The sequence below is a fragment of the Cydia fagiglandana genome, chromosome 12, assembly GCF_963556715.1.
Source record: "Cydia fagiglandana chromosome 12, ilCydFagi1.1, whole genome shotgun sequence".
Taxonomy (NCBI): Eukaryota; Metazoa; Arthropoda; class Insecta; order Lepidoptera; family Tortricidae; genus Cydia; species Cydia fagiglandana.
Genome location: NC_085943.1, coordinates 7,573,110 through 7,588,328, shown reverse-complemented (window position 1 = coordinate 7,588,328; position 15,219 = coordinate 7,573,110). Strand labels below are relative to the sequence as shown.

The 15,219-nt window shown below is 34.7% G+C and overlaps 1 protein-coding gene across 1 annotated transcript in view; it reads left to right on the top strand.

Annotated features, from left to right (window-relative positions):
* The window catches only part of LOC134669225 (actin-binding Rho-activating protein-like), a 37,042-nt gene extending 31,300 nt beyond the window's left edge, over window positions 1-5,742 (top strand). Inside the window, exon 5 of the mRNA XM_063526739.1 lies at window positions 5,563-5,742. Coding sequence (XP_063382809.1) covers window positions 5,563-5,676 — 114 coding nt within the window. The 3' untranslated portion in view covers window positions 5,677-5,742. The remainder of the gene's footprint in view (window positions 1-5,562) is intronic.
* Window positions 5,743-15,219: the final 9,477 nt, after the last annotated feature.

Here is a 15,219-nt window from a genome sequence, read left to right as displayed (position 1 = left end):
AGTCACTAACATCATTGAAATTATTGGACAATAAACCGTGTTACAAGTGTAATAGAGTGCATTGTTACTTTAATTTTTTGATAGTACTTAGTGAGTTTTGCTTGTCACCCGACGAAATAGTAAAGATATGTGACGTTCCATAGCAAAAGGTACCCTTGCTCCGGCTGAATATTGGAGCGGCGTTAATAATAGCGTAAGCGCCTGCCGCCATAATAACCTTTTTCCGTGGAACGTCACATATCTTTACTACTCTATCTATTTCTCTATTTTCTATCTATTGAATCTCTAATTCTATTTCCCGAATTGCGCCGTAATATTCCTGGAGGTCAGTTTTAACTAAGCGTGCCGTTCGTTTTCATACTAAGTACTCCTGCAGTATGAAAGCGCGATGACATTACCAGTATGACCACCGACTGCAATGCTGTCGCAAAATTAATGTCGAAATTCCAGGCAGCAACAGCGATTTTGACATTAGCGGCAGTAATCATCTGCATTACTGCAGTGTTATCGCGCTGCAATACTGCTGCAGTAATGCAGATGATTGTTCCAAACGTCACCTTTATTATGCTAATGTCTCCATTTTGATATTACCTACTTGAACTATTCCTGGTGCGATCGAAATCTATCTATCTATATATAAATGCAAGTGTCCTGACTGACTGACTGACTGACTGACTGACTGACTGATTCATCAACGCAGAGCCGAAACTACAAAAGCCAGAAAGTTGAAATTTGCACACCAGATAGCATTTATAAAGTGTATAAGAGATGAGAAGCGATTTTGAGAAATTCAACCCCTAAGGGGGTTAAAAAGGGGATGAAAAATTGTATGGGGTTAAAGTTTTCTTTTAAGCTAGGAATTTGAAACTTCGTAAAAAGATATATTATTAAAATACACGAAAACTAATTTCAGCGTTTTTGAAAATTCATCCCCTAAGGTGGTGAAAAAGGGGTTGAAAGTTTGTATGGATATCAAAAAAAATTTCAAGTGGTGGACTTGAATCTTTGTATTTAGGGATATTATTAGAAGACAGGAAAAGTAATTTCAGCGTTTTGTAAAATTCATCCCCTAACAGGGTTAAAAAGGGGTTGAAAATTTTAATCCATTACAAATGCTTTGAAACTTCGTAGATACGCATAATAGCCGATTACAAAAAAAGTGATTGCAACGTTTTCGGAAATTCAACCCCTAAGGGGGTTAAAAAGGGGATGAAAGTTCGTCTTCGGGTGCAAATTTTATTTTAAGTTAGGAACTTGAAACTTTGTAAAAAGTATCAAATTCAAATACAAGAAAACTAATTTCAGCGTTTTAGAAAATTCATCCCCCAAGGTGGTGAAAAAGGGGTTGAAAGTTTGTATGGATATCAAAAAAATTTTCAAGCGCGGGACTTGAATCTTTGTATTTGGGGATATTATTAGAAGACAATAAAAGTAATTTCAGCCTTTTGTAAAATTCATCCCCTAACAGGGTTAAAAAGGGGATGAAAGTTTGTATGGGGTTAAAGTTTTCTTTTGAGCTACGAATTTGAAACTTCGTTAAAAGATATATTATTAAAATACAAGAAAACTAATTTCAGCGTTATTGAAAATTCAACCCCTAAGGTGGTGAAAAAGTGGTTGAAAGTTTGTATGGATATCAAACATTTTTTCGAGTGTGGGACTTGAATCTTTGTATTTAGGGATATTATTAGAAGACAGGAAAAGTAATTTCAGCGTTTTGTAAAATTCATCCCCTAATAAAAGGGGTTGAAAGTTTGAATCCATTACAAATGGTTTTGAAACTTCTTAGAAAGGCATAATAGCCGATTACAAAAAAAAAGTGATTGCAACGTTTTTGGAATTTCAACCCCTAAGGGGGTTAAAAAGGGGATGGAAGTTCGTCTGCGGATGCAAATTTTATTTTAAGCAAGGAACTTGAAACTTTGTTATAACGTCTTAAATTAAAATACAAGAAAACTCATTTCAGCGTTTTTGAAAATTCATCCCCTAAGGTGGTGAAAAAGGGGTTGAAAGTTTGTATGGATAACAAACATTTTTCGAGCGCGGGACTTGAATCTTTGTATTTGGGGATACTATTAGAAGACAATAAAAGTAATTTCAGCGTTTTGTAAAATTCATCCCCTAACAGGGTTAAAATGGGTTTCAAATTTTAAATCCATTACAAATGCATTGAAAATTCTTAGAAAGGCATAATAGCCGATTACAAAAAAAAAGTTATTGCAACGTTCTTGGAAATTCAACCCCTAAGGAGGTTAAAAAGGGGATGAAAGTTCGTCTTCAGGTGCAAATTTTATTTGAAGCTAGGAACTTGAAACTTTGTAAAAGGTATTATATTAAAATACCAGAAAACTAATTTCAGCGTTTTTGAAAATTCATCCCTATGGTGGTGAAAACGGGGTTGAAAGTTTGTATGGATATCATGCATTTTTTCGAGCGCGGGATTTGAATCTTTGTATTAGAAGACAATAAAAGTGATTTCAGCGATTTGTAAAATTCATCCCCTAACAGGGTAAAAATGGGGTTCAAAGTTTGAATCCATTACAAATGCTTTGAAAATTCTTAGAAAGACATAATAGCCGATTACAAAAAAAGTAATTGCAACGTTTTTGGAAATTCAATTCCTAAGGGGGCTAAAAAGGGGATGAAAATTCGTCTTGGGGTGTAAATTTAATTTTAAGCTAGGAACTTTAACTTTTTGGAAAAAAAAGGTAATAAATTAAAAAAACATGGAAACTAAATCAAGCATTTTTGAAAATCATCCCCCAAGGTGGTGAGAAAGGGGTTGAGAGTTTGTATGGAGATCAGATATTTTGTGAGTGCTTAGGAACTTGAATCTTTGTATAAGGGCATAGGTACCTATTATGAGAATACAAGAAAAGTAATTTCAGCAACCAACATCAAAATCCACTTGACTTAAAACTTCATAAAACTTGCTAAAAAAGAAAAGTACTTAATTTCAACATTGCTTGGATATGAAAATTATAGATACTAAAGATGTAAAATTTTTTTTAAGTTCGCCAAACTAATCCTTAACGGCGAAATGAGGCACTCATTTTCAAATTTAGTACCTTAATCTAACTTATATTAGGTTGATACATAACTACCTAATTATAATTCGAATGCCGCTTCCTGAGCCTAAGCGTTTAAGTACTTAGAACAATTTTGGGACTTTTCCTATTAATAGTTCAGAGGCGTATGTTTTATCGCTGTTCCATCTTAAGTTCTTAGTTTGCAAAAACTTTCTGTTTATACTTTTTCGGACTCGTTTACCGTAAAATTAGGTAACTATAGTCCTATAATATAATACAGTCAACGGTAAAAATATGGGTGTACAAATCATTTCAAAAATATGTCCCATAACTCTTATGTCAGTGAAATAAGAACTATGGGACATATTTTTGAGTAAGTTGTCTACACCCATATTTTTACCGTTGACTGTACAACTATGTTCGAGTCCAGTTTTAACGTTGATTATCAACGAGCCTTTTTGATTTGTACTCGTTACATTCATTTTGTTGCTTATACTAATGCTATTTCTATATTAGATAGGTACTCATTCGGCTGTGTTGGTGGCCGTTTATGTTCGAACTGTGCGATCGATAGTAGTTTTTGTTCCAAAAGCAGTGTTAATCTTATTTGCTGTTTCCCTCGAACTGGTTCCCAATTTGTGTTCCTATAAGTAAATCGCTCGAAGATGTTGTTGGTAATGTTTTTCGATTTTAACTAAATCCCTGTAATAAACCCGCGCTTATATACCTTACGTGAAAGATTCGAAAACATATTACTATATACTAGATGTACATATTTTAGAATATTTCTGAGTCTTACTGAAAATAACAAGAAAATTAAGAAGTGGGAAAAACATTATGCAACTACCTAATAATAATGTAAAGCAGTAGGCGTACCTACTTAATCCTTAGCCTAGATCAGGGCTCTCCAAACTCCAGCCCAAGGGGCAAATCCGGCCCGCGGACCCCAAAGCGAGTGCCCACTGTCCGGCCCGCGGGAGCCAGCCCAGGGATTCAACATTCATTGAGAGTGGAACTGTTCCTAACAGCAGCAACCAGACTCTCCCCCGGCGCAAAAACCGATGGTGGCCCGAGTGAAAGTTTCAGAGGCGCAATATGGCCCTCAGCTAAAAAAGTTGGGAGACCTCTGGCCTAGATATTTCAAAGCTACAAGCGTTTCCAATTAAAAACCTGTAATAACTTAGGTACGACCTTATTTATTAGGTACAAAAAGTCCTCTAATTTATTAACAAAATAATCTTTATTATATTTATAAGGTACATTTTCTAAGAAATTAGAGAACTATTTTTGTTTCATTTCGATTAGTAGAACAAATTTATCTCATTATTTTTATAATAACAACGAGTATTTTTTAAATTAACTACTTACACTCGACCGCTACTGATGTCTGCGGCGTTTATTTTTCTCCTTTGCTATTTTTGTGTTCGAGTCTTTTCTATGTTTTATTTTACCCACATTTCTTTGTTTCCATAAGTGGGCCGTTATTTCAGCCTTTGTGTCTTTTATATTAGTGGTAATATGTAGTATTTACTTACTTTGTTCATGATGGTGTTTCTAGTTATTTGATTAATGTGCCGATGCTAGTTTGGGCATTAAAACACTCGAATTATAAAAATAATCGGATTTAAATATAAAACAAAAACGTAAAAGTGTGAAAAACGTAATAGAATTTCTGTCCGAAAACGACGAAGTTGTTCCGTAAAAGATGACTCACGTTAGACATGGCCGGGCCCGGGCCGAGGCGTCGGACATGTCAATTTCTATGACGGCTGATTGGTAATCACCAGAGAGCGCAACTTTGGTGCTGATGACGTCATTATGACGTTAAGTCGCATATAGGATGTTTTTTTAAAACAACATTGTAACCCCTCAATGATTCTTAATAATGATAATATATATAGTATATAATTCTTTATTTATAAAAATGCTTGGTAATTCACACAAAAAATAATGTAAACATTAAAAAGCGATACGAAACGATCTCCTTCTCGTTCAATATGCTTTGTTGTTTTCAAATGTTTCTCTATATTTCTTGCTTTTGCTGTTAAATTTTGGTCACGTTTTTTCATTTTTTACAATCAGAAAAGGAAATTTCTGCAAATACGGCTGCAAAGACTTCATAGCGACTTCAAACAATAATATTTCGGTTATATTTTACTAATAAAAAAATAAGTAAACAGTAATTGGTAGTCATTTCCAACAATCTTGTTTTTAACATGACAAAGACAGTTAGTTATGTGTTTATACGTGGCCAGTACGTATAAAAACTCTCAAGTTTCAATATCAGTAAACTAAAGAGGCTAATAAATTGTTATTTGTTTAAGTATCTATAATCTAGATAACAACACTCTGTAGTTAGCTTCACGTCATACGTCTGTCATCGGCACCAAAGTTGCGCTCTCTGGTAATCACGTGGTGCTTTCCATAGATAAAAAAGCGCCGGAAGGTCCGGCCCGGCCGCGGCCCGGTCTAGCATATGAGTCATCCTTAAGTATTGTACAAACTACAAAAACATTTCTAATTTTTGTTTCAGAAACAAGATGATGACGTCCCCATATTCCTCTTGATGCCAATAGCCGATATCCGCCAGTACTGCGACAACAAGGCGCTACAAGCCAGAAGATCGGTCTCACCCATGCCTCAGTAATTCAATGTGATATAGTAACTAATACGAACATTGGAACTCATCAACACAGAAGCACAGAATAAATAATAGTACTAGGTACGTAAGATTCACTCTCTAACACGTCTGTTACGATTAGGACAGATATGATCGCTAGGTGACGCAAGCGCCACGCGCGGCCTATCGGCGCGATTCGAGAAATGATTTAGAGATTCACTAGATATGAAATAGTAAAGATATGTGACGTTCCAGGGCAAAAGGTACCTTATGGCGGCTGGCGCTTACGCTATTATTAACGCCGCTCCAATATTCAGCCGGGGCAATGGTACCTTCTTCCGTGGAACGTCACATATCTTTACTATTTCATATCTAGTGAATCTTTAATTCATTTCCCGAATCGCGCCGTATGGCTAGCCACCAAAATTGGTGTGGGACGGATGTACTTGTAGCTACTCGTTGCGACGCGACGAAATCGCGGAGTGAGCCACGTCTGACGGAAGCCAAACAGCGAAATTAAGGATGGGTCACGCTAGAACGTGCCGGAGCAGGGCCGTGGCGTTCGATACTTCAGTTTTCTATAGAAAACATCACGTGATCACTGATTACCTGTCATAGAAAACAAATTGTCGGAAGCCTCGGCCCAGACCCGGGCCGTTCTAGCGTGAGTCACTATACACGGATTAGTAACTGTGATAGTTGCACTAAATGGTGCTGACCCGCTGACCCGGTTCCATAAATATTTCCACACATTTGTCGCCAGTTAGTTATGACCTAATGACGCCTTGTATGTTACACATTGTGGAGACATTGTTTTTCAGTTATTTACATACTAAAAATACATACAGGGATAAATTCGCCGTTGTTGTAGTTAATTTACTCTGTACCTATGTTTCTTTTTCTAAATGCATGTGCAATAAAGCATATAGGTACATACATTTTCCTAGCTATATCCTCGTAAGTCCCACCATACGAAAAATCAGTTTTAATGTAAACCTTGTTATGTAAGTAAATTGCGATGAATCATTTGTTTAAGAAAGCAATGAAACAAAAAAAATTGATTGCAACGAATATGTACATTGTAAAGTAGGTAGGTAGGTACATTGAGTCTTACGAGGCTACTATTAGCATCGCTCTCAAAAGAGATGTATACAAAAGGATAAAAGTATTTTTTTTACTCACTCGTTAAACTTAAATTTATACTTTGTGAAAAACAGTAACACCGGTTACGTAACAGATTTTAAGTTGTAGGGGAGAGTGGGGAATTGCGGACACTCACTCAAATCCACAATAAATAAATAAAATCATTTCCTTTATTACTAAACTTTGGACATTCCTTTACAAAACTACATTTTATATCAATTTGTCACTAATCGTCCGGAATTACTCAATGACGTTTGAAAAATACGGACCTCCTTTGGGATAATAATTTAAAGATCACTTTATAGAGATAGAAAAACTCTCTGTGCAGTTTTAATAAAATGAATTATTCCAAGTTAGATTGTCCGCAATTAACTAAAGTACTTTAGGTAATTGCGGACGCCAAACATTACCCCCAGTAAGGATAACAACTGCCTACAAATGGCCTGAAAACCTCTATTTTTAAAAGAAAATGATATGAATTAACAAACAATAACTTCAAATAATCTTACCTTCACATACCTCCTCTCTGAATGACAGCAGACCATGTCATCATAACAACCGCCCACTCACTCTAGATTCCTCCTCAGCCATCTATCTAGATACCTCTATTCAAACCGACCCCACGAGACGCAGGTCGCGAAGGGTTATAAGACGTCAAATATTCTAATGTCCGAAATTACTTAATGTTATATTTACCCCACTTTCCTCTCACACCAATACAAATATGAAGTGAGAGTAGGTAGATTTTATAAGTAATAAACAAATTTATAAAAGACGATATAATGTTAAAAAAATATACGCGCTAAGTTTCTGTGTTGATTGATGTGCCTTATAAGAATTTTATACGCTTTTATGTTACCGACTAACTACAGGTGATATAATTTAAAAAAATAGATCTTGTTGCACAGTGTCTAGTCATATTTCAATTAGTAAGGCAAGTAATTATCTCGAGCTCCTTGAGAAGCTCAATCAAAACATTTTCTAACTATTCATAAGAGGCTTATAAACTTTCAAACGCTTTGAAATTCAGATAACTTCAAAAATACAAACATTATTTAATGTAGAATTTTCAAGTGCGTACCTATTCAAAACGCGCCTAATGGGGCCTAATTATATATAAGTAATAATGATTAAAGAAAACTTTTAAATACTCTAAAATATTTAAAAGCTTGTTTACATTGTTCATTAAGACTCATTAGTCATTGGCCATGCTTTTAAACTATTATGTCACGCAAGCCTCTGCAGAGGAAAATCGCCAACTGGCAGTCTCCGACAATATAAAAAGAAAATTTGCACAGTCCAATAAGTAGGTGGATAATGAGAGAATAGTAACTGTGTGTTATTACAATGGGTATTTACTACAGGGTATTTGACTACTAGTCAAATCAGTTTCTTTTTTCGAATTGTCAAAACCATTTTGCTACTATAGAATTTATATAAAACACTAGCATGTGACGTCACAATCAAATTACCTACTGTTTATAGTTTTATACGGGGTTTAAAATAGAAATTGGGTCTAAAAATAACTGCTGTCTACGTTTCTCTATTAGTCTTCTGGTGCTTTATTTTATGCATGGTGTAAAATAATTTATTTTATATACAGTCAAATACCCTGTTACGAGTAATATAAATCGTTTTTTTTTACATTAGAAAAAAAGTACGCGATCTTGACGTGTCTTTTCATTAAAAAACAAAAACGTTTTTTAAAAATCAGTAACTATTACTTATGAAAGCAAAAGAATGTTAATAATTGTGAATGATTCATAATTGTTACATATTTGCCGTGATTAATTTTTCAAAGTGTTTTTCATTAAAATGCATGTCAAAATTGTTAACCTTTTTTCTAATGCTAAGAAAAACGAACTATAAGCAATAAGTTAGAACGCGTAAATTATTGTTCTACGTGTATTTGACATGTGGATTATTTTGAATTGGTTTCAATATTATTTGTATCACAAAACTGGTCGTCAAACTAAATTTCAAGCCTCGCCTGTGCCAAGAGAAAATAACGAAATGCCATTACATATATTTGTATAGTTAGAATGAATGTTTGTATTTGGTGTATACTGTTATTGATGTACATAATTATCTTTCTAAGTTTGTGTTTACCAAATACTAGTCAAACATTTACGTTTAAATCATGGAATATAAGGGTTTGTTTTTATTCGTTAATTTATTTTATAAATGTTTAAATTTACAAACTAAAAAAGATATTTGGAATGAAGGGACCCGTAATCTTATTATCCTTTCGGATTTATGAACAGATGTAGAAGTCATTTCTAAAACCTACGTCTAAAATTGTCAAAAACGAGAATCGCTATATTTTTTATTATTAGAATTTATACTTACAAATTTAATTTGTTGGTATAAGTAGGTGCAAGTTATGTTAGTAATTTTTCAGTGCCTAATATTTATATTAGGTACTTATATGTATAATTGTATATTTTCACTTTATTCGTGAATTGGCATGACGATAATATTATGATGGATTCATCTCTAAACTGAAAATCTTAATTAGATTCCAAAAAAATTAAGACTATGTGGCCACTTTTTACTAGAGCGTCTTGTATTTATGTAAAAATAAGTAAATAAAAGTACTTTTTTAAATCTTTAGAGTAAAATTACCAATAAATAAATTATCTTAGCGTGTTAACAAATTATTGCAGTGGCAACATTGACTTACTTTTTTTGGAATCTAATTACGATTTTCAGTTTATTCTGTATTCGGTACCTAACTTTGTATCAACTTTGTCTAGTCATTTCTAGTCCTTTAAGTTTATACTTAATCACGCCTTGTAACCATTACCTACATATGTTTTTGTATAACATTTTATAAAACTAAAATAATGTTAAATAATTAAGTTTAATTTTACAAACACATCGATAATCTAGTTAATGCGTCTGTCATTAATAGAGATGCACCGGATAACCGGTTACTATCCGGTATCGTAATACCGGATATCCAGCCGATGATTAGGCCGAATATCCGGTATCCGGTATCCGGCCAAACAACTATCCGTTGCATCTCTAGTCATTAACAAAGTTAACCCATTAGCGCCCATTGTACAAACTTGGGTACACCTGTCCTGGGTTACGGATTTTAATTAGATTTTCTACTGTAACATTACCTAACAGTATTATAAAAAATGGTGGGTTCTCAAAAGTGGGCACTAATGAATTAATTTATTTAATTTGACGACCGGTCTGGCCTAGTGGGTAGTGACCCTGCCTATGATGCCGATGGTCCTGGGTTCGAATTCCAGTAAGGGCATTTATTTGTGTGATGACACAGATATTTGTTCCTGAGTCATGGTTGTTTTCTATATGTATTTAAGTATTTATATATTATATATATCGTTGTCTGAGTACCCACAACACAAGCCTTCTTGAGCTTACTGTGGGGCTTGGTCAATCCGTGTAAGAATGTCCTATAATATTTATTTATAGGAATCTTATAGTTAAAAAAATATGCAAGGGGAGGTAAAAAACTAATTCATTCCCATATAAAATGAATAAATTCACTAAAATTTACTATATTTATTCCTTTAACTGAACAACGCAGCAACTAGATTATTAATGTGTATAAGCTATAGTTCGTTTTTTTAGAATAATAAAAAAAGTAAAGAATTATGACGTGTTTTCTTATTGAAAAACTCTTTTGAGAAAAATAAGTTACGGCAAATATGTAACAGTTATAAATTATATACGACTATTTATATTGTTTTGCTTTCATAAGTAATAATTACTGATTTTGAAAAACCGTTTCTTAATTATAGACGCGTCTATATCGATTAGTCTTTTTCTAATGCTAAAAAACGAATTATAGTTAAATGTTTCGTTTTTGTACCTTTGTCATAAATAAGGCACCCTACCAAGGAAGTTACCTTAGTTTTTAAGAGGATAAGTATTATTACATTAAAAAATACCACGTTTGGTTCCAATATCATTATTACCAATTAAAAGGAAAATGCTGCAATATACCTAATAATTTCCAATGATATATTTTCTAAATGAGCAACCGCCTGTGGTTGTGGTGATATTTATATTAGGTAGAGTGTTGGCAAGAAAACGGAATTACACCTCCGCGAAGGCTGGCAGCTTATAAGTATTGCTGGCAGCCTATAATATAAAAAAGCTAACGCGGAATCTTTTTTTTTTTGCTTGTCAAATTTACTCATTTTTCCACAATAGAAGATTAAACATCATATTTTATAAACTGGAGTTTTAACTAATATTAAACCCGTTAGACCCTTGAACATAGAGAACCATTGGGCAGTCAGGAGGTGCGGGCACCCCCTGTAAATTAGGACGATTTCTTTTTAGGATTATTTTTGCCCAATGGTCCCCTACCTCCCCTACACCCCCAGATTAGGCATGATAAGCTTCTTCTCGTGCAAATTTTGACGTAGCCATGAATTTTAATAAGGAAATATCACTACAAGCATAATATTGTTAAAATACTTATTGTTTTCAATGTCTCAATGTTGCCTACATTCTTCGACCTCCAATTTAGAACAGCTGCTAAGGATCCAAGTATCAAATTGTAATGGTTTTTTAGTACTTGAGGTAAACAACCTTGTTGCTTTGAGATGGTTTCGTTTCTTTACTAATTATAAACTCCATAATCCACTCTGTGAAGTGAAATTAAGTTATAAAGCTTAACGACGCTTAATAATCAATACTGTCTAAGTAACTAATAATTTAAAATTTAGACAATTATGGCATGCTATTCGTTATTTTTTTCTGCACCTGCATTAAAAGGTAAAAAAACATCAAAAATGTTAGTTAGACAGTATTGATTCTTAAGCGTCGTTAAAGCATATTTTGTATGGAATTTATGTTAAAATATATTTAAACTGTAAATACCTAATCCTTTAATATTTTTAAGTGCTCTAATAAATATATACAGTTACAAATATCACCTTCATCTTTTATTGATTAATTGGTAAAGCGTTTTGCTGGTGTTTCAGAATCTTGATTCAAGATTCAAGAATCAAAATATTATTTATTTAAGTAACTAGATATAGTAACAAGTACTTTCGAATGGTTGTACAATAGTACATTACTCTAGAGACCGGGAAGTAAGGGGTGGCTGCCGAATAGAATAGACATGAGATACGAGGTTATGAGGCCGACAACCCCTACTCACGCCGAGATTTGTATAGTGCTTTTATTAAACTTGAAATGAAGTAATTATAAAAATGTGATGATGATGATTATTGTTTCATGTCCGAGTGGGATAGGTTATTCAGCGCGTGGGGAATTTAAGGGAAACATTATTTTTGCGCTACGACGCATGGTTTAGGAGATACAGTCATATAAAGATGAAAAAAATGAATCACGAAGCAAATACTACCTATAGTTTTTTTAACGGCTGAATGCCATGATGCTGTGTCACAAATATCTGTGAATGTCGCCCGAGCCGATGATTTTACAAAGCTTTCTTTTATTTCATAAATTACAAAAAAACTAGTGAATCGTCTAGAATCTAGAATTTATCCTTCCCGACTAACTTTCGTTCGACAACTACCTTCATTGCTAGTAACTGTGGTTTTCAGTCGGCACTGGACGCTACAGTGATAAAGTGTCGTTCTATTCTATGGAACTCGCTAACTATGTAAACAAAAGTCCCTAGTACATAAATGTAACAATCAATGTGAGAAGGTAAGTACTTACGTTTACTTAACATAATCTGCATTAATGTGATTTGCAGACTCAAATCGACTCGCGCCGACATGATTATTTTTACGATTGTGCTCTCCTCATTCATACAAAGAAAAGCACTTACTTACTGATTTCACCGGGAAATTAATTAGAGATATGAAATAGTAAAGATATGTGACGTTCCACGGCAAAAGGTACCTATAGCGCCGCAATAATATTATTGCGGCGCTATGCGACGTAAGCGCCAGCTGCCATAAAGTACCTTTTGCCGTGGAACGTCACATATCTTTACTATTTTCATATCTAGTGGATCTCTAATTCATTTCCCGAATCGCGCCGTAACAGTCAAGCTGTGCTAGCAAAATTGATAAGCCCCGCCTTAATGCTTGTAGTGAAAGTAAGACATACGCGATCGTGGCCTGTGATTAACCTAAATCGGGCGTGTAGCCGGTCAAGGGTCTCCCTCGATATTTTCTGGCCCACATTTACAACACAATCAGCTTGACTTTTGTTGGCACACTTGTATAAAATACAAACAGTTTGCGCTTGACGTGACGTGGACTTAAAATGGTGGTTTAACTACGTTAGTCCCAAAGAAGAAGTGTCGTTGCTATAGATTAGATTACATTTATTTTCATAATATAGCATTACATTACACACCTGCATACTTACTATACACACCTACACCTACCCACCTACCCACACGATCACCTAATGAAAATACACAATAGTTTCGAAGTGACAGGCTGATCGGATCGGTATACATTAGTAAGTGTTCGGCGGAACGTTACATTTGAAGTATCATTCTTAAGCATAACTTAAATACTAGCAGGGAACAAATATAGTTAGAGGGCACGTCCTTACAAATTCACAACTATAATTTAGAGATAAATAACGCCACCAAAAAAAATGTTTTTCACTACAAGTTTATTGTTTGTAAGATATTTCCACAATAAGCTCGACAAACCTTACAAAACATTTTACTCATAAAAGTTATGAGTGAGTGAATTTTACTCTTTAATAAAAAATATTCGAGCAGCTAGATAATAGCCCTTTTTTACGCATGACTGTACCAATCGTACCAACTATTGTGTTGTGGCACGACAAAACGCTACATACCGGGTGTGGCCTGTAATATGAGCAAAAAATTAAACCGTAAGCTGTACTCCTCATACTGACCAACATATGTCCGGCGGCTCTTAAAAATATCTTGTGGTTTGATTTTTAATACACTTTAAAGTTTATTGTAAGACGCAAATTTTGTTATGTTTAAGGCATGACAAGCAACGTCAGTTACAATGATAATGGCGTGGCGATGGCGTCCATTGAAGATAATATTTATTTTGTATGAAAAATAGAGAGTCTAAATACTTCATAATTTTTAAAAGTTGTTGAACAAAAGTGTCACCGTTTGAGGAGTACAATCTATGTTTTAATTATTTGCTCGTGTTACAGGCCACACCCGGTATATCGCACTTCTGGAAGAAAGGTCCTTGACCCGACCTTGTGCAATGTCAAAGTTCAATAATTTCTAAACATGTTCGTATACTTACTCACTGAATGGGTACTAATGTGTTCAGCAAATACGCTGGGGCCTTTTATTCGAGAAGTCACTATCTGACTCGTATTGTTTAGTGCGACTCTTTTCGAACGCACATACGACGCACTTTATTGTTTTTTTTTTATTACCAAAACGGTGGCAAATGAAAATTCAGCCCACCTAACCAGCTAATATGGACGTTTGGCAAAAGTCAATTGTCAATCCTGTGGTATGATAAGAACTTTGTCAAGATTGACAAGGTAAGGGATAAGTATACGGCGCGGTTTGGGAAATGAATTAAAGATTCACTAGATATGAAATAGTAAAGATATGTGACGTTCCACGGCAAAAGGTACGTTATGGCTGCAATCAAAATAAGGTACCTTTTGCCGTGGAACGTCACATATCTTTACTAATTCATATCTAGTGAATATCTAATTCATTTCCCGAATCGCGCCGATAGGCACCTAGGTCTATCACAATCCACCCAGCGCTTTTTCAGGAGCTCAACCATAAGAAACAATAACTAGAATAATAAATCACACTTGACTTAATTGACTTTCTTAAATTCAGTCTTTCTGTAGGTTAAGCATTCGACTAACACCCTAATGTCTAAATAGAAATGGTTCCCTAATTTTTAGGGTTCCGTACCCAAAGGGTAAAACGGGACCCTATTACTAAGACTTCGCTGTCCGTCCGTCCGTCCGTCCGTCCGTCCGTCCGTCTGTCTGTCACCAGGCTTTATCTCACGAATCGTGATAGACAGTTGAAATTTTCACAGATGATGTATTTCTGTTGCCGCTATAACAACAAATACTAAAAACAGAATAAAATAAAGATTTAAATGGGGCTCCCATACAACAAACGTGATTTTTGACCAAAGTTAAGCAACGTCGGGCGTGGTCAGTACTTTGGATGGGTGACCCTTTTTTTTCATTATGGTACGGAATCCTTGGTGCGCGAGTCCGACTCGCACTTGCCCGGTTTTTTATTTTGTGAAGGGCATTAAAATGAAATGTATACGTAAGGTCATGCAATGTGGCTAATTCCGTCATAGGGACTATTCCGTGTACTAGCGTTTTTCTCGAACAACGAACAACATTTTTTTCCTACGATTGAAATCAAAGAAATATTATAGGTATTAATAATAATACGCATTATTATAAATAATAATACGCGCTGAAAGCTTAATTTTAACAAAACAAAACGATCCTGACGACGTT